We start from the raw sequence: 24,361 nt of genomic DNA on the forward strand, positions 1-24,361 counted from the left end.
TGGCCATTGCCTGAGGCACCAATTGCAGACCATCTCAATGGCCATATTGAGGAGCAGGTAAACTACTGCATTGAAAATATTCAGAAATATGCCAATGTTGTCAATGGTTGGGGTCGACAAATTGACCATTTCTATGCTAGGTGGTGGGCATTGCATGGGTTGTTGGGCATGCCACTTCAATAGTTAACATGTTTTTGACTGTGGAATTGGTTGAATATGCATTGCTGTGAATGTCGATCATTTATGAGATACCACCCATTCACATGATGTCTGAACCCCTGCCCATCCATGTGATGTCTGGCAATCTGCCCATCTGCATGATGGCCTGAGTAGGTTTATGATTTTTGCAGTTTATGATGCACACCCTTTAGCTCTGAGTACTCACCCAATCTATGATGTTGAGGCACCTGCCCATTTGCAAAATCTTTGCAACACCACCCATCCAAAGTTCAAGAGCCAGCATATCCTAATAAAATTCAAGATCCACATTGCCTACTAAATCTTACATTAAATTTTGCAGCTTCAAATCAACAGTTCTCCAGTTGCAACTGGTCTAGGTAGTAGGTCATCCATCCGCAGTGATTGACACATGGAATGTGCACCGACTGATGGACATTGGCACACATGTAGTATGCCAGGCATGCTCTGTCACCGTCTACAGCTCCCACCCCATGCTCCAATGCTGAACCTGAAAATGCAATGATCATCCCTGGGTTGTAGCACAGCTGTAGATTCAACATTGGAATGACAAAGTCCAAGGGCAGGTAGTCACCCATGGGTACCAGCATGTCATACCATGGATCCTGTCCATTGATATCCCTGTGGTAACAAGTTTCCCAATTCACCATCATGGACATGCTGCTATATGTGGAGCTCCATATCAGCAGTATGGAGCTCATATCTGAATCCACCCACTGTTCCACCTGTTCACCAAGGTGGATCAATGCTTCCCTGCCATCTGCATACATTCATGGATGGATGACATGCAGGATCACAGATAACAGGGCATTGGTGTCAGACATTTGGTCAACCCATTCCCTTGTAGAAGTGTTTTCTGTCTTGGATTTGAGCAGCCATGAGGCTTCCAGGAAGCCATTTCGGGGCTTCAAGACAGATGAGCGCTTTATTCACAAGGAAAGAAATGATCACCCACCCCATGACCCTGTTGAAACCATGTGGGTGACAGGTTGATGGTGCCTTTCAACTCAGCATTATCATGGAAATATGACTTGTCCATCCACCATGCCTGTGGGGAAGCCTTTATGCTCTCCCACAGTGGTTCCCTCAGAAGATGAAGGTGGTTCCATACATTGGCCTGCCATTGCATTAAGTCAGTAGAATATGAGATTCTGCATTCCCTTACCCTTCTTTTTGGGCTGAGAGCATCCAGCAATACCAAATGTGGATGGTGTTTGAGTCAGTCACCAGAATGGATGGCTCAGTCACTTCTGCATATCTCTCAGCAGCTTCTGCATTGCAGGTTTTTCCACCCCAATTTTTCCCAATGTTGACTGCAGACAGATGAAAACTTCCATTGCACCATTATGATGGACTTACTTGGGTGACAATAGGCCTGTGAGATTACTGATGATATGCAATCCACTTCACATAACACTGGAAATGGAATCAATATATCTGGAAGGGTGCAAGGTCTGCTGAATACCTCCTCTTGAAATCTGGCTTTCATGTATGACACAATGCAGTCTGTTAGTTCCATTCACCATCTGTGGGGGGTTTTAGAGATGTCTTGCATAGTATTCATGCTTGGGGTGGATGAGGTCAGAGTTGTATAGTGGGCAAGCTGCTTGCAGCTTGTTGGAAAATTATGGCATGTTCAGATGCTTGCCTCAATATTTTGCTGTGATCCGATCAATATGTTGTGACACTATACATGCTATTGGTGTTGGGCCTGTCTTATGTTGCAACAGGGGTGGATCTTACTAGATGGACCTGTCCCTGTTTTATGGTGATATAAAAGATATTACTGAAGGGCCCATCCATATGTTATGACCATATAAATAATACTGCTGAAGGGCCCATCCTTATGTTGTGATCACATAAATGATACTGCTGAAGGGCCCTTCCATATGTTGTGACACTATAAATGATATTACTGATGGGCCCATCTTTATGTTGTGACTGCATAATTGATATTACTGATGGGCCCATCTTATGTTGCAACAGGGGCATATCTCACTAGATGGGCCCATCCATCTGTTAATACTGACTGGCCCATCTTTATGTTGTGACATGGGTGCATCTTACTAGATGGGCCCATCCATGTGTTGTGACCCTGTAAATGATATATATTGAAGGGCCCATCTTTATGTCGTGACAGGTACATCTTACTATGGACAGGCCTGCCCATGTGTTGTGATGGTATAAATGATATTACAGAAGGGCCTGTCCATATGTTGCAATGCTATAAATGATATTACTGATGGGCCTGTCTTTATGTTGTGACAGGGGTGCATCTTACTGGACAGGCCTATCTATGTGTTGTGATGCTGTAAATGATATTACTGACAGGCCCATCTTTATGTTGTGACAGGCGTGCATCTTACTGGATGGGCCCATCTATGTGTTGCGATGCTGTAAATGATATTACTGACAAGCCCATCTTTATGTTGTGACAGGCATACATGTTGCTATTGACAGGCCCATCCATGTGTTGTGACCATGTAATTGAACTTACTGATGGGCCTGTCCTTATGTTGGGACAGGGGTGTATCTTACTAGACAGGCCCATCTATGTGTTGTGACACTGTCAATGATATTACTGACAGGCCCATCCTTATGTTGTGAAAGGCATGCATCTTGCTATGGACAGGCCTGTCTATATGTTGTGACAGGGGTATATTATCCCAAAGATGGGCCCTTCCATATGTTGCCAACTCTGTAATCTATCATAGAGGGGCCCCTCTTTATGTTGTGACCCTATAAAGCATATGACAGGTGGGCCCATCCATATGTTGCAACCTTCTTCATGATACAATAGGCAGGCCTGTCCTGATATTGTGACTGGGGCACACCCTACCATGGACAGGCCTGTCCATGTCTTACAGTAGCTCAGCATACTTACTTGGTCATGGGCCTGCCTATATGTTGCAGCATCCTTACCCTCCACAGGCCCTCCCATATGTTGTGGAATTGTGCTTACAGGCCCATACATATGTTGCTCTCACTATAGGCTCTCAGGCCTGTCCATGTGTCATGGCTAATCTATTTAGATGGGCCCATCATGGGGTCTATATAAGTGTTAGCATTTTGGCATGCAGGCTATCTATATGTTATGCCTAAATGGACTACATGGGGTCCCCAAATCCATACTTTCCCATGCCCTGGGTTGCCTGCAGGGCTGGAGTATAGTAGTAGATGGTAGTACTACATGATACATGATGCTGATAACCAGCATGTAGAACATTTTTATTCAATGAAATGGACATCATTTTTCAATGATAGAAACACTTATTTTTCAGTGGTTAGGACACTGTTTTTTAGTAGGCCAAATGGGCACTTCAGTGTCACACAAAATCACTGAAGTTCAATCATCAGTAAATCACTTTTGCTGGCCAGAGCTGTCCAGAGCTGTCCAGCACTGGACAGATTCCCTAGGACTACCAGCTCACAAAGTGGTCTACTGATGTGCTGCAAAATTTGTTTTATGGATTTTAATGAGTGTCAGAGCAGCTTAAAATCAGTGTCAGTCATCAGAAGCTAATATCAGCCTCATCCAAACTTAACTGGGCTTGTGGCCCAAAGAACCAAGTGTCTGCTGTTGAGCTGTGGTTGAAGTCAGGGGCAGCTTTTATTTGATAGTAGATGGCATTTGTGCAACGACCCAAGCACATATTTTTGCTGACTTGTGGGTGCTGCCGAGTATGTAGTATGTAAACTAGTGAGTACAAGTGATCCATTGCCATCAGACAATGTCAGCAAGGTAATACACTGGAATAACAGGCAGTTGTAGCATACCACACAATTCAGAATAGGTGGATGACATCTAGGCAGTGGGGGGAGAGAATTCCTGCAATACATCAGTAGACCACTTTGTGAGCTGGTAGTCCTAGGGAATCTGTCCAGTGTGGGACAGCTCTGGACAGCTCTGGCCAGCAAAAGTGATTTACTGATGTAGAACAGCTACACTTGTCTTCATAAGGGATACAACACAGTTCATACTACCACTCTGTTAGAACGGACATGTGATACAGCAATCATACTGGAGCACATAAGGTGAGGAGGAATCCCCAGACTTCGACAATACCATGAGCATTGCAGGAACTCGCCATGCTGAGCAACCGTCAAGCACAAATAGACCACTTCAGGATACACTGAACTTTGTAACCTACCACAATTTATTAGTCTACCCCTAAGGACAAACATATGTAAGCTTGCTTTTGAAATATGGCCCATTCGTAGTGACCGGCTGTAACAATTCTCCACTATATTCGACATACCTGACCGAATAGCATGGGTACTAGTATACATGGGTGAAAACCATCTGAATGGTCATTAATATCGGGGTCCTTAGTCCATATCCCTTGCGGAGCGGAATAACTCATATTTCAACGTGCCTTTTTCTGCATCAGCCATGATCCTGATCAGTGGCGGAATGCCACTCAGCACTGAAATCGATACAATGCAGTAAATCGCAGTACCCACCGCCGCAAGTGAACCTGATGATCATCGTTTACAGGTTCAGCCAGTGCTTCCTCAAAGATTTTTCCGATTTCATTTAAAACCTAATGAAAGCGGCACCAAAATCTGATGAGTTGTCCTTGGTAGCACGTATGGGGTTACATACCCAACTGCGTCTCCTCGCTACCCGAACGGCATTTAATTCATCTTTTACAATCTTGAGGACAATCTGGTCGGGGTCAGACGACGTTTACAAGAATGGACAGGGTAACTTGCCTCTTTTGTTGCAAGTTTAACCTCCCGATGAATACCTGTCCAACATAACCACAGCATCTGAAACGTGTGTCCCATTAGCTCCGAAGAAGTGCTCTGATAGCGTTCTTACTCTTCCTGTGATATCTTCCTCCAGCGCACGTTTTTCAACATCATTTGCCTCGTCGAATTTTGCTTGCAGGTCCTTTATTTGTCGTAGATGTGAACCAAAACTAATGTAGCCCGAAAGTGTTCACAAAGGACAGCAAGATGGGAAGCAGCGCTTACCCATCGAAATCGGGTTTGCATTCCGCCTTGTTCACTACGCAATCCCGTCTAAAACACAGTAGTACGCTCTGCAAAGCAGGAGTGAGTAAACGAGAATGAAAGTACCCACAGTGGACCACGGCGAAAGGGCGCATCCTCGTAGACAGCACGAATATCCTCGAGTATCTGTTCGTCAATTGGCAGGAGCGTCAAAACAGGTTAGATGAGTCGATAACGCAAATGCGGACCTCAAAGGCGAGAGTCTTTGATATTAATAATGCCTCCTGCTCTATTTTTCGTTTATTAGAGGACTTGAGCTTGCGACCCCTTCGGATGATCTTCAGTAGATTGGCCACCGCAGTTTCGATGCGTGGATTCTGGACCACCTCAGGCTCGCCTAGTAACAAGGATTCGCACCCTGGAATATTGCTGGTTTGTCACAAGCAGCCCGCAGCCGCGAAAAGTACTTGACATACGAATTCCATCTTTTATAGTCACTGAAGGAACCCCGTCCCACGTAAGTCCTACAAGTTCCTTGAAGAAGGTAATGCTTCCAACCTAGCGTTCATTCCAGGGAGCGTATAGGGTTACCTGAGTGAAGACGCACATAATTTTCCAGGTACTTTACACCAAACATATTTGAGAAGAACTCGAGTGCACCTTCTATACGCACGTCGTCCTGCCTTCCGCCCTGATGGTGCCTCAACAAGATGCACGTACATTAAGAAGAGATTTTGCGCACCACTGAGTCATCCCTAGTTCCAGGCGCCGTGGATAAGCGCTGCAGTGGACATAGTCAGCCAAGGATCACGGCGTGGCTTGCAGTGATGCATACAAAGTCTAATAGGATATGGAACTGTTCTCTAGATTGCAGGGGCGGTCATTAGCCAGTTTATATTCCCAGGTCACTTGGATACTTTAAATTTACCGAATTACTTCGAACTGTTTCCTTCTCTCTTTATCGGTTTCGTCTCGACACCACACCTGTGGCTGGGAAATACTGCACAAAGCAGTAATGTTATGTGGGCCGGTTGACACAGAGTCTAACCTAGACAGTTGAAAATAGTCAACCATCACAAAGCGCAAAGAAACTCACGGTCCTTTGAGTGTTCGTTGACACCAGACCCAGCCTTCTCGACCCATTCACTGCTGGAACCAAACGCTCTGTACGCCGAACACTGCACAACCGCTGTCACTAGATATTTGTCTGTAAGGCGAGCAGATAAGGCTTTCAGCAGTAAAATGAGATGTCGACTGTTCGGAAGTAACCAGCCAACCGGTCCACGTAAGACCAGCGGAGGGAAAGTCTTCGGGTCGACAACCGTTTCTACGCCGTCATCCCGCTTAACGGCGCTAGAAACAATCCGCTTAACTGGGCGACAAGCAGGATCATTTGGCTTGACGGCGAGAACTCCTGACAGTGTTCTGAGCTCTTCAAAGATGTTACCATTACATTTGAAAGTTTCGTCCTTCCGATCCCAATCGCCATAATCACCAAGCTGTTTACATCAGGCTCCGATAGAACCTTGGTACGGATATGCTGATACTCACCGCAATCATCTGGGTCGTACACTCCAGAAGCTTTATGTGAATCCCGTCAACGAGTAACCAGTGTCCACGCTTGTAGGCAATATCCATCTTCATGAGACCGGGTATAGGAAGCCCGTCTCGGTCATCCTGCGGTGGCAAAGCTAATTAGTTCTGCAACAACACAAGGAAAATAAACCACTGACAGCAGTAACCCTCCATTCGAGGGGACCATAACAACAGCCAGTGCATTGGTCGACGTCAACTGTGACCGTGGCATTGCCCACTCTCGATTGTCCCCAAACAACCTTTGCAGCCCAAATCGAGCGCGGCAGGTGGGCATGGTTGACATAGTAACCGGGCTTGTATCGTTCCTTGGAGTCGCCAGTTATGCCAGTATACGCATTCCGCAGTCGTTCATACGCTCTCTTGGCATAATCCGCCCATGGAGACCAACCATCTCCCGGTTCATCGCAAACGACATGCACCCATTGTTGGTGAATGTGGTGGTACCCAAGCCCAACCGCGAAACGAGCCTTTGCCTTGTCATTGGCGTAGACCAAGACAGTGAGACTATTGGCAAGGGACGATAACGCGATGGAATTGCCAGTAATGTCAAGGGGGAAAGCACCACAGCGAGTAAAACCATGATAAGAGATAACCCCTTCGTAAAGCGTGACATTGCAGCACGTCTGGTCCTGACGATATGCAAGGTAGAGTTGCCGGAACGCTGGAATCGCCTGCGGGAGGCGGCCACCTGTTGCACCAATGCATCTGTAATAGCTAGACTCGTGGTGAACCAGGTCGATGGTCACTAATAAGTTTGCGTGACTTTGCGTGCATGCCAACACAGCCCTATAAACGGGTGGAGAGACGTGGTAGGGAGTGAGCGGCAGGCACATTTCCACACCCCGATTGGTGACAGAGAGCTTGCGAAGCTTGTCGGCACAAGCATGACCACGCAACGTCAACTGAGCGAACTTGCCCAGTTGTGCAGGCAAGAAATGTGCCGGTCCCAGATTACCCCGAAGATCTTCCTTGAGGTGCTTGATAAACTGATCTGGTTTCAGTATCCTGACATCATGGCAATCCCGAAAGTAGCTTGGATCGTCTGCTAGGACACTTCCAAACCGCCGAATCTTTCCTTGAAGATCCCATGCAAAGATGCTGTGGTCATTGGATACCCGGAGGATTTCTAACTGCAGGCGCTGAAACGCTTTCCTTCCCTCTCCATACAACATCGGCATATTCACGCCAAATAACCCCAGTAAGGAATATGCCCGATCCTCAACTCGCGTTGTCTTCCGATCAGCAGCCCAAGACATGATTTGCGCCCCGCAGACCTCGGTCGTGGATATGTCTCCCTTCAACACTTCTCCTGGGATTCGTGTAATTAACCCCAGAGTAGACGCCAACGTCCTCTTGTTGCCCACGGATTCCCAGCGCTTGTTGAAGAATTGAACATCCCTTGCGGCTATCAACTCCTGAAGTGTCCAACCACGTGAGAACCACTCTGGCCAGCCACCAGAATTAACATATTTTGTGCTGTCTTGATCCCTGGGGAAGGTTGGTTTATCGACGTCTTTGAGATAAACGTAGCACCTCGTCGAGTTTCCGTACCACCGGTACATCGAATTGATCGCCTCCGACAGCTCGGAACTGCTGCGCTTGTCGATGCAGCACGTGTCGACCCACAGCCAGTCAAGCCCGTGTTCCACAGCCTGCTCACAGCTCCTGAGAATCTTGTGATAGCCTTCGCGACTCCTGACTTCATCCCGCTTCTCTTTCGCCATAGTCGACAGTTTGATGATCTCACCATAAGTGACCTCCGACCCCCAGCGATGAGATAATATGGCATAATCAGTGCTTGAGTCGTCTCGCTCTTCCAGGATGCCGGATTGGAGTGTGACTGCTGACCCCTTTTCGATATTGCTCTCCCTGTCAAGGACGAGTCGTACATTCAGTAGTCGCATCCTAGTGTTTTGATCTCAGTGTAACCCGAGAAGCCACCGCACGGCAGCGTCTCACTCACGGTAATAATTTTGTAATCGGCCACACGCACCAGCAAGACGCAGAAAAGTTAAGAGATTTCAGTTGGTCGTCCGGTAGGGGCAAGGGAAAAAATCAGGACCGGCTCACAACAGACCGGACGACCTGAGGGCAGTGGAGGGAAACACGTTATTTGCACATGCAATAGGCAAAAATGGGAACAAAGACTCAACGTTACACTCCAGCGCCACCAGCGGGCTTCGCCGAACGACATTGATCGCGTTACCGGGCTATTATGTACAACGCCCTACTTTCCACATACGGTTAGCTTCCCCAACCCTCCAACCAAGAATGTTGAAAACTCTGATATTTGGAAAAAATAGTATATCATTACTTCCGCGGCTATTGTGTTTGAGACCACCGATGGGAGCGCACCTCTCGGTGTCCAGAAGCCCACTTTGTTAGACCGTTAGACAGAGTCTAGAGCAAAGCAGAACCTGAGTCACTCTCCCTTGAGTTTGACACGCCGCATCGGCCGTCGGATAATGCGATATTGGATACTGACGAGAGGGCGAGTGCTGGTCTCTTTCCAACAGCAGCGAGGGTAGGTCTGTGTGGAGGAGTGCTGACAGTTTGAGCCTTTCAAAGAGAGGACTCACCCTTGGAGAGGCTTGAAGGCGGGTTACTTACTAATGGCGTGACAACACACTGGAGAATCCCGATAGCACTATGATGTGCAACGCATCCATGCTCTTTCGCAATTCTTGACAACATCTGCCATCCCCGGCATCGCAAGTGTTTAATACGTCCAGGATGGAAAACGGCGGATGTTGGGACTTACCCCACGGTTATTGACAAACCTTGGCAGTATTATTAACCAGAATCCTCGTCGTTTCTTCGGTGGGTCCTGCATGTCCTGTAATGAGGGCTGGAGGTGGTGACGTTGAGGGAGGTTGGTCTCAGCTCTCGGACATTCTTAGGGGTGATGTGATATGGCAGCAGACGATGCGTCGGTTTCAAGTTGCTCTCGCAGAACTCTTGGATCGTCAGACCCTCCAATAAGACGGATCATCATAATTCGCCTGCAGGTGATATTAATTTTCGATGCTGGCATGTGTAGCACAATACCCGTTCTCCTCTGGTATGGTGTGTGATACCCTCACGAGTCGTCTCCAAGTTTGTATCGAGTTAGGGTAAATCTGTATCCATGATCGCCATTTGACAGCTCGTACATGTCAACGACCAAACCGATATCTGCTCGTGATCCTATCCCAAAGCTCCCTCGCATCTACAACAGCACGGAGCCTCGTAGCCAGTAAGAATCCACCGCTGAGTTTACTTTTGATATTATATGTCAATCAGTAAAGAGAACTCTTCATCGTCAAACGGGCTCACCGGTTGAGGCTATACGTCTCGCGAGGTGGAGGGGTGAGGCGATGTCTCAGCATAACGGGGATATAGGCTCGAATTTGGGCTGTGATGTCCACCCATTGCGACCCAGGCCCGAAGGCGAAGGGCTGCGGGGTGGAATCCCTGAAAGGTGTTGCAAGCAAGATCATAGAATTGACGTGGGCATCCAGCATTGTCTGGTCACTGAGATGAATGCCGTCGTAGGTTTGGGATAGGAGAAAACGAACCTGGTCCTCCTGCCCCGTAAGATATCCAAGCTCGAGACTCCAGTGCGCACAAGCGTCATGGTCTTCCGCAGCCGCAGCTTGGAGCAGGTGGAGCCACTTGTCGATAAATTCCTTTGTATATTCGCGCGTGGCACCAAAGTCAATAAGGGAAATCTAATAGAACGTCAGTACGTCCTGCACATCCAACAAAAAACAAACTATGGCAGACCTGCTTCGTTTCGGAGTTCCACAAGAAATTCGTCCAGTTGGGGTCGGTCTGCATCATCCGAAATTCAAAAAGCTCTCTCAGGCAGAGCTCCATGATTCTCGAAGCAATCTACAACGTGTAAAGTAATCAGAGTGGGCTGCTAGTGCTTTGCAATTCATAGGTACGCACCTCGTTCCGATCTGTCTGAGGCAAAGTTGAGATGGATGCGTCCCCCATTGCCACGCCATCGACGTGCTCCATGACGAGAACACGTTCGGTACTGCCTTCCCATACCCAGGGTATCATAAATCTTGCGTCGTTACCGAGAAGTTCGGGAGTGCGATATCTCCGCAAGAAATCTGCCTCTCGTGCATATTTACATTCATCAGCTAACTCTTCTTTCATAACCTGCAGACAATATGGGAAGGTGTTGCAGCTAAGGCACGGCGAATGGGCGATCGATGGGTCTCACATGAATCGTCCGGTCGAGAAAGAGTCCCTTTGGAAGGAGTTTTCCAGCAGTTAACAGCATCTTGACGTACCCGAGGTCGCTATCTATGGAATCTGCAATATTGGGAAACTGTACCTTTACGGCGACACGTTCCTCGCGTCCCGTAGGTGAGGCTGAGGCGGCTAGAATGGCACGATGCACTTGTCCAATAGAGGCAGCAGCGAAGGGTATGCGCTCAAAGGAAACAAAATTGTTCGCCCACCGCGGGCCAAGGGAAGCCTCCATGACTTTCTACGACATGGATGAGGTTTTCCGGCGAAAGTATGAGTGGTCAATCACCTCCATTTGCCAGTCAGGCATGTAGTGCGCACTATTTTGCACTCTGCGGAATATCTCATCTAGGTCAGGCGGTAGAACGTGGGTGTCTGTGAGTGGGATAAAACTTCCGGCGTGTTTAACCTAGAACATTTTCAAACCTTGTATACTCATGAATTGACCAAGCTTCAGAGCTGCCCCTCGCATTTGTGAAAGCTTCGAGACAAGCCGTTTGATGTTGGCCTCCGTCATGATCAGGGACGAATGCTGACCATCAGAGTCATCTGAGGTGGTGGTGGAACGACGGAGGAACTCAGTGGCAGCACCATAACCCAAAGATGCTGCAAGACCTGTTTATTATGGTCACATATCAGCATTGTATTGAGCCACACACGTTTTCTACACACCTCCGTAATGAAAAATACGACCAACACGCGATGAAGGAACCTTCGACGACTGGAGAAGTGGTGATACATGAGGCTGCATTGGAGTTGACTCCATAGACTCCGCCTCATGGTCTGGATGCTTGGATAGCCCGAGTTAGTAGGTGTGCCAAGTCTTACGCGACGTGCAACATAGCTATGCCCACCATGAAACAAGTACTTACTTGGACATTGGGCACAAAGTCTCGGTCCGCTTCAGCGTCTGGAAGAGCACGCGAGTTTTTGCGCCGCGTCAGTAGTACTGGCTCGAATTCGTCTCTTGAGGTGACGACAGCGCCCTCCTTGAGTGATGGTTGAGGTATCTCAGCTGGTCCTTCTTGGACGTTTGCAGACAACGCTGCCTCTGGCAAAGCGGCTGGAACGACTGTTTCCTCCACGCGTAGCAGGCTTGAAGGTAGGGATTCCTGCAGTTTAGCTCTGTCTCTCCCCAATGTATCCTTCGGCACATGCGACTTTGTCACGGTGGTAGGCTTGAGTAGCCCCTGGCCACTTCGGATTTGTGCTGCGCGAAGTGCGATATCTACGACGGAGTGCGCTACGCAAAGCCATCCGAAAACAGGACCAGGTGGCATCCAACGGCGTGTATGACGTTCTAAAACGGATTATTTGGAGGCAAGGAACTAAATTCGCGAAGACGTTTTCCGAGTCGCGAGCCACAGCCACCCGACGGCATCAAGCAACGGTGGATATCACAGAGACTGCACAGGGTTGTCTGTTTCGACAATGCAGACCCAACCGAATCACAACCCAAACCTGACGAGATACGTGGTACGAAGGTCAGTGTGTGTCGTTTCACACTCTGGCATCGCGATCGACCGCATCCCGCGATTGCCAGCTCAGATGTGATATCCGACTTGCGCGTTAATATATTCGAGGAAAGCTCAGACAAAGTCATCTGGTATAAAGTACGTCTTTTTCGAAATCAACCACGTAGGTCTAATCCCTCAAGTGGGTAAAAGGAAAGATTCCTTTCGGACGAGGAGATCGTCGAGCATTTCGTCGTACGTAAAAAAGGGATTAGCCCATCGTCCGCCTTTAACGTTTCTGCAGCATAACCAAACTTCGACCGTACTCTGGACCATTCATAGGCCAAAACGGGGGTGGTATATTCGAGTTCGGTCACCGGCCTTTCCGCCGGGAGTGTTCATGTCTCTCCTTCCCGTGCCTCGCTCGTCGCCTGATTACACGGATGCTGCCTTGTATTTCTCCTGTCGCACAAACAGCCTCCCTTCATCCCCTCCATCCACCTCTATTTCACCTACGAAGTCCGGAGCCTCCCGTGATAGCGTTGACTCGGACGCTACAGTGGTGCATTCGTACCCTCCTACACCTCCCGTTGCGCCTGTTGTAGTCACGCCGCCTTCCCCACCCACACTTGATGCGAAACTCAACGAGATAGGTCCCGCGCTTCCAAAGAACGTGGGACCGCAAGCCAGACCGATCCCCTCACGAATCGCTCAGTTTCTCCTTGCACCTCACTCCACTCCTCATATACCTGCCCCACAACAGACGGATCACACTTCGTTTATCACACGCGCTGTATCTTTGTTCAAGAACCATAAGCCGTCCCATTCGTTGTCGTTCACACTCACTCCCACGGATAACATTCGGAAGATACAGTCTACTGGGTCTTCCCAGTCTCACCATCTGATTCCGCAAACCCCGACACCTTTATTGGTATTTCACGACACGACGCCCGTATTGACCTTCCGATCCATGAGTGGACTGCTAGAAATAAACCGGGCTGAAGAACGCGTGTTAGGCGTCGAGACGAGCTTTTGGATTGCCGTTTCTCTAAGTTACCTTGAATTTTTGGAGGACAGAGAGGTGAGTGGTCCATGCTCGCTTTGTTCTCCCTTGACGTTTGGATCCTCCAGAGTTACCTGGCTGCAATGGCTGATTAAAGTTTACTTGGGACGATACCCCTTGCATTTTTTATTTTCTCTGAATTCCATGTGTTTGGGCCATATAATGGTATTTTTGTTTGGACTGACGGCGATAGATGGCTGCTATTCCTTGAGCGTTTTTGGAGCCCTAACATGGGGTTAGGGTTCTCCACGTGTTTGTTTTATTGTCACGTGATGGTTCTTGTCACGCAACTTCAAGCCACGCCTTCTTTCCAAACACTTCTTATATCAAACTACGCCAACTTACCACTTCAAAATGGTACGCAATCTGCAAGAACGATGTCAGCGTATCAGGAATTCACGTCTATTCTGCGTTATAGTCTGTTTCACCTGCAACCATGCGTCGGTTGATGCGAGAGCTTACCGAACTGAAGAACGACCCACCTGAGGGCATTCGTGTCGTGACTAACGAGGAAAACATGCTAGATGTTACTGGAATCATCGAAGGGCCAGGTATGCTTTTGTTGCTTGATGGGTTTTTGCCATGGGCTGATGTCGCCACTGTGGTATAGAGGGTACACCTTATGCGGGAGGGTACTTCAAAGTAAGATTCGAGTTCACACCGGAGTTTCCGGCTGCCCCTCCGAAGTGTGCGTATCAGCCAGTTCTCACCGTCAAGAATTCAGTTGATGTACTTTCTAGGTTGGTTTGCCACGAAAATATTCCATCCGAACGTGTCGTCCCAAGGAGAGATATGCGTGAACACGCTGAAGAAGGATTGGAAGTCGACCTATGGCATTGGTCATATCCTTGTGACTGTGAAATGTCTTTTGATTTTCCCCAATCCTGAGTCGGCGCTTGACGAGGAGGCGGGTAGGCTGCTACTGGAAGATTATGAGAGCTATTGTTCACGGGCGAAACTCATTACAAGCGTGCATGCCACACCGCGGACGAGGCCTCCGGAATTCGAAACGCCAGCACCAGTAAACCCCAAGGAGGGCAATTCGATTCCCCCTTCAACAGCGGTGGCGCCTTTACCAGGCGATCCGTTACCACTCCCTATACCACCTTCCATGTCGCCGCGTAAATCGGTGTCTCCAACACCGATTGCGCATCCACTTCAACCATCGTTATCCAACACTATCACCAATTCTCTTGCAACGTCGACATCTAACAAAGAACGCGTGACTCCAATGCCACTGTCCACTGCTAACTCGAATGTTTCTGGGACGTCAGATATGACGACTGCCAAATCGGGGAAGAGATCGGCGGCTACAGGACATTCGGGAATAGAGAAAAGGAAGAAGGCGCTGAAACGACTATGACATCTAGCATTGCATATGTACCTCATTGTAGTCTAGCAGTTACATAGCGTTTCTGCCTCGTAGTTCTATGACAGGAGTCGTTAGATACCGATCACTTTACCGGGTTGCACACCATCTATGATATAGCCCCGCCCCTGAAACGTTCGGCGACAACTCTCGGTGTTGTAGGAGTCTAGCCATCGATGAACTCGTTTAAGTGCGCCATCAATTGTGTATATTTTCCAAAACCTATCCACGTTCGTGAGCATAGCAATATTGATAGTAGTTCAAGCCCTGTGCCAACAAAGAAGATGGTCGCGATACATTGAACGTCATGGTAAAGGGGCGCCTCCCGACGAGGGAAGAACTAAAGCTGTTCCGAAACGCGACAATGTTGTTCGGATGGGACAACAACAGCACTGACTCGGCGCCAATGATACGATAGCAGAGATCACATAAATCTAGGTTCAGATGGACGGGGCAAGTGTAGGTTTAGAGTAACCGGTGAGCCTTCCTTACCTACGCCCTGCGCAAGAAGTCGCTCGGTGGGAGACGACCTGGCAAGTTGGGCTCACAGCGATTGAACTCGACGTCCGTTCGCACCTTTTCCAGCCCTAACCGTCGAGCACAGCGTACAGGACGGTGGGGTCGTTTTGAAATGCAAGCCCACTGTATCCCACCGAAAGAGTAAGAAAACTGGACTGTCAGCGCAGCTCATTATTTTAAAGAGAGCTCTTGGAAGGTAAAATGGGCATCCGATCGTCGACAGAGGTTTCCTGTGACTTGGAATTGGGTTTCAACACACCAGGCACCCGAAACGTTGTCGCTGGCATGACAGACAGATGAGGTTATGAGAGAACACCGATGAATCGCAATTGGCTCTTGTCAGCGTCAAAGCTGAGTTGCGCCGCGATCCCGGGATTATCACCTCAACGTTTGGTGGACGAGGATCATGAGGACTAACTTCATTAGTTGCAAGTGCAGGCTGTACCCACGCTGTGGCTCCATCCTTGCCGTCATCTATCGGAATGGTACACGATATTTAAGTCCCATGACTTAAGACCCTGCCGCAGACACTCGCATCAGTCCTGCCCATCTGCTTCTTTTGCCTGGGAGAATCTGAAAACGATGTCGGAGGTAGTACCCGCTGGTCTCAGATTGGGACCTGGCCTTGTTGGCAAGTATCCTGATCCGTTGCCCCACCAGATCCTTATCTGATCTCACCGATATGTTCCCAGGAGTAACAGTCGGGTTAGCGTATGTCCGCCTCTTATCCTTGTCATTAGCCAAACGATCACTCCTCTTCTGGTTTGTATGGTGTGGCAGTTTGCCAGTACCTATTCTACATTCCAGCGTTCCCGAATGACAAGCGTCTCCTCAAAAATGCCGTGCGCCGGTTCCGTGTGTTCCTACTACCCGTCGGCTGACTCTTCAAAGGTTCTCCTTGTCTTGTATGTTGTGTCATGTGCCACCTTATGCCCGTGAGATGAATTCTCGCTCCTCAGTGCTCTCGATACCATCAATACTCTCGTTGATGTGTACTTTTACGGTCGAGCGTTCATAACTTGTCGATGGAAAACGACGTACGCTTGTACCCTCGAGATGCCCTGGTACGTTCTCCCTCTCCTTGTCGCCGCATGTTCACCCGTTCGATGTAAGCCTTGTAGGGATTTGAGTGTAAGTGACAACCTTCAAAAAGTCCAACATCGTTTGTAGCATTCCTGAAAGCGCCTTTACATCTGAAGGTGGCCATTGGTGCCAGCGTAAGTGCGATCTGACTGCCTAATTCACTATTCCGGAATATAATCTTCTCTGTAGTTTCTGGTCTCGTTCTTCGTGCAATGGTCGGAAACATTCCTTACACTTCTCTTCGTGTTCTCAATACTGCACGATAGTTTCTATGCCCACAGGATTTGGATAAGTAAGGGATGCTCTTTTCTTTTACCAGCGTCGTCTAATTTGTGCATTCTAGTTAGCAATCGGAATAAACTGTTGACGGGTGCAGTGGTACGCTCGTCTGTCCCTAGCTCCACAAACATGGATGTAGATGACATTCACTGGATAGCTTGTCGCTGCGTCGGCACAACTGGGTGAGTCCCGCATGGTTAAATTCATTTCTCCTCTATTGATCATATCAGTTTTCGGGTTCGGTATGCACTTTACATTCCTTCAGCATCAGTTAATTAATCTCTACCGTCCGCCAAGTGTTATTGGGAGTAGCGTAAGGTGGCATTTGCAAGCGTTTCATCCGCTTACACCCTGCATTGACAGGCGCACTGGGAACATTGCCACCCTCTTTAACAGTCCGGTATGTCATAGGCCGATTGGAATATGATCTTTCTACATATCGTGGACATGAAACAGTACAACCCAGTCAATTCTCTGGGAAGCGCAGTATGTGATGCGATCATCACGGCCAGCGTGTTATTCTATCTTCGCCCTTCTCGAACCAATCTTCTTCGGTACGTGTCTCGTTAACGGTAATACATTGGTCATTTACTGTGCTATAAAATCGTCGTATTTTCATGTTGACCCGTGCTTCTTACCCCTAGAAAGGACTACCACATTCAAAAACTCAATCTGGTCTATGTTCAGACGGGCCTGATCACATTGTGAGTGTCGTCTCTTATTGGTTAGCTTTTCGGATGCTTAGCTTGGCTGGCTGTGATGTTACGAAAACTGCTCGACGGTCCTGCATGTGGCGTAGCCTGAATGCCCTCGCAATTGCTATACTTGTGAGTTAAACTCGCGTACATCTGTAGCGCATGCGTTGATGCTACCCTTGGACACACTACGAAGTACTATCAAGATGGGATAGCTGGAGAATACCTTACTGTCGCACCGGGTATCGTGAAGAGCAAAAGTCAGTACCCTCCATGATCGTCACTTGTCCTTCAGTTGATTCTGCCCTATTAACAGCGTACTTGAACGCCCTGCTAGCTGTGTAAGCGTACTTTCTTTTTTCCTTGCTTCAGATAACGTTCTTACATCCGCCTCTGTGCGTGCTCTGCAAAATGCTCATGTGTATGGCATGGAAGACTGAATGCACGGAAACTTACCCGCAATCAGCCGGCACCACCTTTGGAAATTCCCACCTTACCGACTATTCACTGACCTCTGTTTTACCGTCTGTATATAATCACCCTTCATTCTCCAGGAAATGAAAATACACCCCGGACTTGGATTTCCAGAGACTGTAGTGGCCGTGAGGTTCCAGACTGTGTCCAGGGAGATCATATTTATGTAAAACATACTAATACGGACGACTACAGATGTAGCTGTAAAGGTATCACGTGACCTTGAGTAGCGGGTTGTTACTTTTTTTATTTCACGCTGGACCGTGGCAGCACGCCAGGTCACTCCGTTCCTCGTTCAGCTACTAGCCATGTTTGCAACGACTCTCTTTTCCGCACGCAGCGCAGCGTTTGCGGTGTCGCGGACACGACTATGTGCTCAACCATCGCGAGTTTTCCCTCGTAATAACTTGGCACGCTGTCTTCAGGGGACACCGTCACATCCCATGCGACCTTTTTCCCTTGCTCAGGTCCTTAGGCAAGAGCCCCAAAATGCCGACCCTGGCACGCCCGAAGGCAGCCTAAGACCGCCATCAGGAAGCGTATACATCGCCAACGTACCTTTCTCGGTGACTGCTCAACAACTTGAAGAAGCATTTTCACAGTTTGGCAGAGTACGAGCGGTCATGCTTCGTGAGATTCGTCCTTCCCGTGCTTTTACACCTCTGACATCCTGCTGGTAATTTAATTCAGTGAACTCAGGGAAGGGAGTTCCCCGTGGGAGTGGATTTGTCGAGTTCGAGACAGCGGAGGAAGCCACTGCTTTCGTGGAGGCAGATCAGCAAGATCCTATCTTCCTCCTCGACAGAGACCTCTTCGTGACGCATGCAGACATTAAAATAAATCCCGCTAGATCCCCGAGCGACACTCTAGTTGCTCAGCATTTTAGTCCCGGGTCGGAGGACCTCATTCGACGAATCTTCTCGGAATATGCTGATTCATTGGTCAGTGTGCGGATCCGTAAGTTTCTTTTCTTTTGACCCATTGCGTATCGATCTCCGCGGCTTACCACCCTGTTACATAGCACCCAGGAGGGAGGTTAACGGCTGTGCTTTCATCCAGTTCAAAAGCATCAGCGCAGCCACGGGGGCTCTTCACGCTCTCAATGCTCAAACGGTTCCCGAAACGGGCAGACTTCTGAGACTGCAATTTTCTACGAGAAAGCAAGCACGGTCTGAACCAGAACGCCGAGGTCTTGCGAGCAGATTGTCACAGCGAATGGGATCGCAAGGTGAAGGGGCAGGCTTCTAAAGATACGGCGCCGAGCTGTCTGTTTCCACCCACGCACACCCTAAGCTCCACTCTATAGATCAGTTCGTAGCTACCTTATATCCGCTAATTCTTTGATATGGGCATTGGAGGACAAAGGTACCCTCTGCTAGAGAATTGGTGCATTTTCGGAGATTGGGGTGATCCAGGGTTGTAACTCAATGCAGTAGTCATTAACTTCAAATAAGCTTCTTGGGAGGGCTGCGTCAAGCATCGAGACTACACCAGTGCAGGGCATCGTCCATTGGCGGAGCACGTTAAACCGTCTCGCAAGAGCTCCACACCGAGCCAATTTATCTGGAATATGTTCTGGAATTTTTCATGGATACGGTCCCTACTAGTGCCATGCTTAGGAAATACTTTCGTGGCTGGAGGTGAGTTTGGGAGATCAGCGAATGCGGGGTAGGGTAGGAAGCTCCGATGGAGATAGAGTAAGTTGTTGCTGATCATTGACGAGTTTCCTTGCATTCAGTCTTTCGTGACCAGATGCACAAGCATTGCACAAGGAAAATGGATAGGTTGACGTGAGATCATAATTTGGTGGAGCAAATGGTACGCTTACACAGCTAACATGGAGTTTGAATATGCTATCGCAGCGGGAAAGTTAACGAATGGGGGAAAACACAACAGAACAGAGACATGCCTTTACTGATCATGAATCCTGGTGCCGAAGTAAGGTATTCTCCAACAGGTTGATTTTGATAGTACTTCACGGAGTTCACAGATAGTCACCAAGATGGTGAGATTGCGAGTGCGAAGAGAGATGACTCACAAGTATAGCCATTGAGAGGGCACTCAAGCTGACCGCGTGCGGGATGAAAGCGTACAGTCCGGTCACAATACCCCAGCCGGCTAGAATTAATGAACTGAAAGTAGAGCGACAAAAAGCAAGACTCACGAGGTGATCGTGCCCATCTGCACAAAGACGATATTGAGCTTTTGAAGAGAGTTTTGCTTTCTAGAAGGGAGGGTAAAAATCCGGAGCCAATGTAGCAATGACAATCCACAGCTTCAATAAATGACGAGTGAGAAATTGTTCACGAGACGTACCGGAGAAGACCACTTTGCGAACGACGAAGAGAAAGATATATACTGATTGTGATGATCCCGTCACATATTGCACTTGCCAGGGCATTGACCGGCGAGTACTGTTCCGCATACGGCGCCATGCAGAAACTTCGTGTTTCAAAGAAATCGAGGACATACCGGATTGTTGAAAAGGGCGCCAAGGTCGTTATTGTTATACCTGTCAATCCCGAGTATAAGTAGATGAAAAATATTCACAATCGTTAACTTACATATCTCCCAATATTACTTCGTAATTGAGAAAGGGATTAACTCACTGGTGCTGAAGGAAGGTAATGTAAACCACATACAGAACCCGAGGACTGATTTGATTAACGAAAGAGAGCGAGACTAAGGACAAAACTCACCCAGTGCAGCTAGTGCAACGAAAAGCTATTACAAAGAAAAAATCCATATAGATGCCTGCAGAGCAAGGAGAGGAGCATACCACTATACCCATCAATAATTTACTCTGACCACCGACTGGAAAGCCCAAGTCAAAAGAAAGTTGCGAGAGGCAACGGACATTCCTACTTATCCAAACTCTATGGGCGTAAAAGCTGTTGTCCGGCACTCAGAACAAGACAGGAGGCGTAAGATATGTATCGAACCATTGCACAAAGAAAGAGACAAAGAACTGTAAAGAACTCCATTCAGTCCTGAGCGGAGTGAGCTACACAGTAGGAATGCACTTACGCCAGAACCAAGGTTTGCCTTGAAACGCAGACATACTTTCAGTGACGATCCTGAAGCTGAAATTTCAAAGACTCGTTACTTACACTTAAGTCCCTACACGGTTTACATCAAGCATAGGAACCAGCCGCAATAAGGGAGACGTACCAAGGTAGCTGGAGCATGCAGGAGTTGGTTGTTTTCCATCGGCAAAGTATCAATGTTCGACAGTAGAAGCTCAAAGAGGTGAGAGTATTGACGGTGTCAAGAACACTATGGAGCGACAGACCATGTCATAACTATACTGCGTGTAAATGACGCCACGTACAATACAAGAAAGACCTTTGGAAGAGTTAACTGATAAGCAACAGCGACAGGTAACCGGGCGACATACCGCACATTTGACAAGACGCCTGTCCCTCGGGAACGACATGATGTAGAATAGGTATTGCCATACTGACACACCGTAGAAGCTAGAAAAGGAGCAGCTCTCTAGCCAACGGTAATGATATAGAGCGAACGCACGCTAGCCCAATTGTCATTCCTGCGAACACCTCAGTAGGATCAGGAAAGATTTAGCAAAGCAACTATACTCGCCGATGAGACCGGGACCCCACTTCAAAGCAATGGAGATGTCCGTCATAAATAAGCAAAAATCACCCGGGTAAAAAGCACGAAGGCTTTGGGGATGCTCAGCTTTATACCGCATAGGACAACGCCAACGGGTGGGTACCGGCGTGGGTACGTACTGCCCTTATCTCTGATGGACATGATTTTGTGCGGCCTCACAACGTACATACCTGGTCCGATCTAATACATAAGTCGACGCCACGGTTAGGATCCAAGGCACAAGCGTTGTTTCGGAAGGTTAGAAGAAGGCTGCCAAACTTGGCACGACGCCCCCCAGCTGATCAAGGAGGCTAACTCAGTGCAGCGCCCTGTCCGAATAGGCATGGTGCATAGAACCATCTCACAGAAGCTCCGAATTGGGTCCATTTTCCCAAGGCTTAGTCGAAACCCCACGGACACTGGCCCTGTAAATTACTCAGTATGTTGACACCAGGTGCGTGTATACACGTTTGCAAGAGAATGAATGGGAAGTATATACAGCACAGGTTGGAGGGTTAATGAATACTGGATAGGGTAGGAAGCTCCAATGAAGCATGCCGTTGGTGATCACAGCAGACAAGTTTCCTTGCGTTCAACCTTTTGTTGCCGCATGAAAGAGAGGAAAACAGAATGATTGACGTGAGAACATCATCTGACGAGACAAATGGCATGCTCTTACACAGCTAACATAGAGTTCGAGTATGCTATCAATATAACGAAGTTAAACACAAGACACATGCAACAGATCATAGAGGCGTACCTTTGCTCAAAATGAAAGCTGGCGCAACAGTGAGGTATTGTCCAGTCAATTGATCTGAATAGTACTTGGTAGGGTTCATCGATGGTCACCGAGGTGATGGAATTACGAGCACTAAACGAAATGACTCACTAGTACAGCGGTTGCGAGGGCGGTCGAGCTGATCACATGTGAAACGGCAGCGTTTATCGCAGCACCCCAGCCGAGTTAAATGCTGAAGGGCAAATGACGGACGATGGCACCCACCAGGTGATCAGGCCCATTTGAACAAAAACCAAATTGAGTTTGTGGATATAATTTTCCTTCCTAGCAAACGACGGATGGTGAGCGCTCATCAGTGCAACGTAAAGACACCTCATAGTTATTTGGTAGGTGAAGAACAAGACACATACCGGAGGATGCGAAATTGCGAACGACGAAGATATAAGAACACACTTGCCGTGATGATCGTATCACATATTGCACTTCCCATGGCATTGACCGGAGCGTACTGTTCCGTATATCCACGCTGTCCAGAAAGTTCATGTTTCAACTGACTCATGACATACCGGACTGTTAAAGAGGGTAGCCATGCTGCCAGTGTGACGCCTGTAGATGCCAAGCATAAGCGGATGAAATGCTTGAAAATGCCAACCTACGTTGCTTCCAATAATGCTTGGTAGTTCAGGGTAGTGATTGATCAATCGAACCTGAAGAAATGTAGGGTACATACCGAACCCAAAAACTGATCTGATCAACAAAAAAGAAACGAGTTTGACTACATAACCCACCCAATTGTACCAGCGCGGCGATAAGCTATCCAGAGAATGTCATCTATATCTATGTCCGTGGAGTGTGGAACAGAAGAGCATACCACAGCACCCGTCAGGAGCTTGTTCCGTTCGCCAACTGAAAAGTACAAGTTGAATGATGCTGGCAAAATATGGACAACCCTTACTTATCCAAACCCTATGGGCATAGAAGCTATCGTCGGGTGTTGAGAACAGGACAAGACAATAAGAGATATATCAAACCATTGCACGAAAAATGCAGCGAGGGACTGCAAAAAGATCCTTGTAAACCGGAATGAAATTTTAACCAGTCAGGTGGCACTTACGGTAGTAGCAAGGGTTACCTTGAGAAGTAAGGATACATTAATTCAGACAACCAACAATGCCAGAGTGACAAAAGGTTATTACTTACACTTAAATCCCTGGAAACTTTCCATGAAGCTTAAAACAAATAGTAAACAAGGAGAACTACCAGGGCATCTCGACCGTGCAAGCATATGACGTTTGCCATCGGCAGAAAATCAACTCTCGACAGAAAAAGCTTATCAAGGTGATAGTACCAAGGGTGTCGAGAACGCTGCCGAGAGGCGACAGTTTATGCCATGGACATAAGGCGAAGAATACACAACATACAAGACAAGGAGGACCTTCGGGGAGTTGACTGACGAGCAACAAGAACAGGTAAGGCGACGTACCGCATATTTGATGAGACGTTTGTCATTCGGGAACGTTGAGATGTAGTATAAGTACTGGCCAATGGTCACACCATACAAACTAGAAGAAGAGATAACCATTTGTCCAACCGACAGCAATAAGAGGCGGACGTACGCTAAACCGACTGTCATTCCTGCATGAACTTCTCTGTAGGATCAAGACAGGTTTGGTAGAGCGACAACACTTGCCAATAAAGCCGGGTCCCCAGATTGAACCAGCGGATACCTCTGAGTTCGCCATTTCTTGACCAAGCGAAAAGAAACGGACGAATGAATGTTGTGGCCTGGCAGGCCTTACTTGTCCCTAGCCGCCACTCAATGCGAGTAAAGTCGTTAGCGGAAATGAATTAGCTGAGATATAGCAAGCGTTGATGACATAATATACAATGTCTCGTTCTACGTACAGTTTTCTCGCCGGCAGAGGATGGGATGGAAGGATTGAAAGGGTGTCATGGCCTTTACTGTAACATTACTGAAAGTATCAGAACTGACTGAAAGGTGTGGTGGCTGCAAACGATGCCGTCGGTGGTGATATTTTCTAGCAGTACGTCACTATCCTCGATTGGGAGAGACCA

General features: G+C 48.0%; 10 protein-coding genes across 10 annotated transcripts; 4 read left to right on the forward strand and 6 right to left on the reverse strand.

The window, feature by feature from the left end:
* Window positions 1-527: 527 nt before the first annotated feature.
* Window positions 528-1,687, reverse strand: F5J12DRAFT_783627 (uncharacterized protein; the record flags this gene model as incomplete). The annotated part of the gene is made up of 5 exons (XM_051742879.1): window positions 528-958; window positions 1,150-1,315; window positions 1,426-1,511; window positions 1,558-1,573; window positions 1,664-1,687. The coding sequence occupies 5 exons, from the start codon at window positions 1,685-1,687 to the stop codon at window positions 528-530; spliced, it is 723 nt and encodes a 240-aa protein (XP_051598826.1).
* A 2,792-nt stretch (window positions 1,688-4,479) lies between these two features.
* Window positions 4,480-5,936, reverse strand: F5J12DRAFT_164189 (uncharacterized protein). Its single transcript, XM_051738193.1, has 11 exons — window positions 5,900-5,936; window positions 5,765-5,848; window positions 5,634-5,715; window positions 5,406-5,575; window positions 5,288-5,343; window positions 5,179-5,226; window positions 5,024-5,123; window positions 4,915-4,971; window positions 4,805-4,867; window positions 4,663-4,742; window positions 4,480-4,597 (listed from the first exon to the last, which is right to left on the reverse strand). The coding sequence occupies exons 2-11, from the start codon at window positions 5,792-5,794 to the stop codon at window positions 4,528-4,530; spliced, it is 756 nt and encodes a 251-aa protein (XP_051598827.1). The 5' UTR covers window positions 5,795-5,848; window positions 5,900-5,936; the 3' UTR covers window positions 4,480-4,527.
* Window positions 5,937-6,100: 164 nt separating this feature from the next.
* F5J12DRAFT_164229 (uncharacterized protein) lies at window positions 6,101-8,558 on the reverse strand. The gene is made up of 3 exons (XM_051738194.1): window positions 6,891-8,558; window positions 6,709-6,834; window positions 6,101-6,656 (listed from the first exon to the last, which is right to left on the reverse strand). The coding sequence occupies exons 1-3, from the start codon at window positions 8,475-8,477 to the stop codon at window positions 6,231-6,233; spliced, it is 2,139 nt and encodes a 712-aa protein (XP_051598828.1). The 5' UTR covers window positions 8,478-8,558; the 3' UTR covers window positions 6,101-6,230.
* Window positions 8,559-9,750: 1,192 nt separating this feature from the next.
* On the reverse strand, window positions 9,751-12,355 carry F5J12DRAFT_838822 (ABC1-domain-containing protein). Its single transcript, XM_051746047.1, has 10 exons — window positions 11,871-12,355; window positions 11,671-11,788; window positions 11,425-11,613; window positions 11,288-11,373; window positions 10,970-11,239; window positions 10,687-10,905; window positions 10,519-10,626; window positions 10,311-10,463; window positions 10,069-10,259; window positions 9,751-10,011 (listed from the first exon to the last, which is right to left on the reverse strand). The coding sequence occupies exons 1-10, from the start codon at window positions 12,276-12,278 to the stop codon at window positions 9,909-9,911; spliced, it is 1,845 nt and encodes a 614-aa protein (XP_051598829.1). The 5' UTR covers window positions 12,279-12,355; the 3' UTR covers window positions 9,751-9,908.
* A 74-nt stretch (window positions 12,356-12,429) lies between these two features.
* F5J12DRAFT_722621 (uncharacterized protein) lies at window positions 12,430-13,610 on the forward strand (the record flags this gene model as incomplete). The annotated part of the gene is made up of 5 exons (XM_051741393.1): window positions 12,430-12,482; window positions 12,542-12,611; window positions 12,666-12,707; window positions 12,757-13,533; window positions 13,584-13,610. The coding sequence occupies 5 exons, from the start codon at window positions 12,430-12,432 to the stop codon at window positions 13,608-13,610; spliced, it is 969 nt and encodes a 322-aa protein (XP_051598830.1).
* Window positions 13,611-13,951: 341 nt separating this feature from the next.
* On the forward strand, window positions 13,952-14,878 carry F5J12DRAFT_906192 (ubiquitin-conjugating enzyme/RWD-like protein; the record flags this gene model as incomplete). Its single annotated transcript, XM_051748758.1, has 3 exons — window positions 13,952-14,066; window positions 14,126-14,203; window positions 14,256-14,878. 3 exons carry the CDS (start codon window positions 13,952-13,954, stop codon window positions 14,876-14,878), a joined length of 816 nt encoding a protein of 271 aa, XP_051598831.1.
* Window positions 14,879-16,207: 1,329 nt separating this feature from the next.
* F5J12DRAFT_838848 (uncharacterized protein) lies at window positions 16,208-18,168 on the forward strand. Its single transcript, XM_051746048.1, has 17 exons — window positions 16,208-16,308; window positions 16,363-16,467; window positions 16,525-16,534; window positions 16,603-16,620; window positions 16,676-16,701; window positions 16,753-16,778; window positions 16,830-16,864; window positions 16,923-16,947; window positions 16,996-17,007; window positions 17,063-17,078; window positions 17,129-17,165; window positions 17,222-17,319; window positions 17,410-17,469; window positions 17,565-17,592; window positions 17,657-17,720; window positions 17,777-17,801; window positions 17,896-18,168. The coding sequence occupies exons 1-17, from the start codon at window positions 16,220-16,222 to the stop codon at window positions 17,969-17,971; spliced, it is 750 nt and encodes a 249-aa protein (XP_051598832.1). The 5' UTR covers window positions 16,208-16,219; the 3' UTR covers window positions 17,972-18,168.
* Window positions 18,169-18,200: 32 nt separating this feature from the next.
* On the forward strand, window positions 18,201-19,418 carry F5J12DRAFT_838861 (uncharacterized protein). Its single transcript, XM_051746049.1, has 3 exons — window positions 18,201-18,564; window positions 18,625-18,891; window positions 18,956-19,418. The coding sequence occupies exons 1-3, from the start codon at window positions 18,243-18,245 to the stop codon at window positions 19,180-19,182; spliced, it is 816 nt and encodes a 271-aa protein (XP_051598833.1). The 5' UTR covers window positions 18,201-18,242; the 3' UTR covers window positions 19,183-19,418.
* A 79-nt stretch (window positions 19,419-19,497) lies between these two features.
* Window positions 19,498-21,593, reverse strand: F5J12DRAFT_838866 (uncharacterized protein). Its single transcript, XM_051746050.1, has 20 exons — window positions 21,535-21,593; window positions 21,463-21,481; window positions 21,332-21,410; window positions 21,266-21,279; window positions 21,106-21,210; window positions 21,045-21,054; window positions 20,962-20,979; window positions 20,877-20,902; window positions 20,800-20,825; window positions 20,714-20,748; window positions 20,634-20,658; window positions 20,577-20,588; window positions 20,499-20,514; window positions 20,407-20,446; window positions 20,251-20,348; window positions 20,099-20,158; window positions 19,973-20,000; window positions 19,844-19,907; window positions 19,763-19,787; window positions 19,498-19,673 (listed from the first exon to the last, which is right to left on the reverse strand). The coding sequence occupies exons 1-20, from the start codon at window positions 21,578-21,580 to the stop codon at window positions 19,589-19,591; spliced, it is 831 nt and encodes a 276-aa protein (XP_051598834.1). The 5' UTR covers window positions 21,581-21,593; the 3' UTR covers window positions 19,498-19,588.
* A 350-nt stretch (window positions 21,594-21,943) lies between these two features.
* F5J12DRAFT_164747 (uncharacterized protein) lies at window positions 21,944-24,247 on the reverse strand. The gene is made up of 21 exons (XM_051738195.1): window positions 24,191-24,247; window positions 23,976-24,100; window positions 23,902-23,920; window positions 23,769-23,847; window positions 23,707-23,720; window positions 23,546-23,650; window positions 23,486-23,495; window positions 23,400-23,417; window positions 23,317-23,342; window positions 23,241-23,266; window positions 23,157-23,191; window positions 23,074-23,098; window positions 23,016-23,027; window positions 22,942-22,957; window positions 22,852-22,891; window positions 22,696-22,793; window positions 22,550-22,609; window positions 22,436-22,463; window positions 22,307-22,370; window positions 22,226-22,250; window positions 21,944-22,143 (listed from the first exon to the last, which is right to left on the reverse strand). The coding sequence occupies exons 2-21, from the start codon at window positions 24,025-24,027 to the stop codon at window positions 22,062-22,064; spliced, it is 834 nt and encodes a 277-aa protein (XP_051598835.1). The 5' UTR covers window positions 24,028-24,100; window positions 24,191-24,247; the 3' UTR covers window positions 21,944-22,061.
* Window positions 24,248-24,361: the final 114 nt, after the last annotated feature.

This window comes from Pisolithus orientalis, assembly GCF_024613125.1.
Source record: "Pisolithus orientalis strain OTSU chromosome Unknown F5J12scaffold_19, whole genome shotgun sequence".
Classification (NCBI taxonomy): domain Eukaryota; kingdom Fungi; phylum Basidiomycota; class Agaricomycetes; order Boletales; family Pisolithaceae; genus Pisolithus; species Pisolithus orientalis.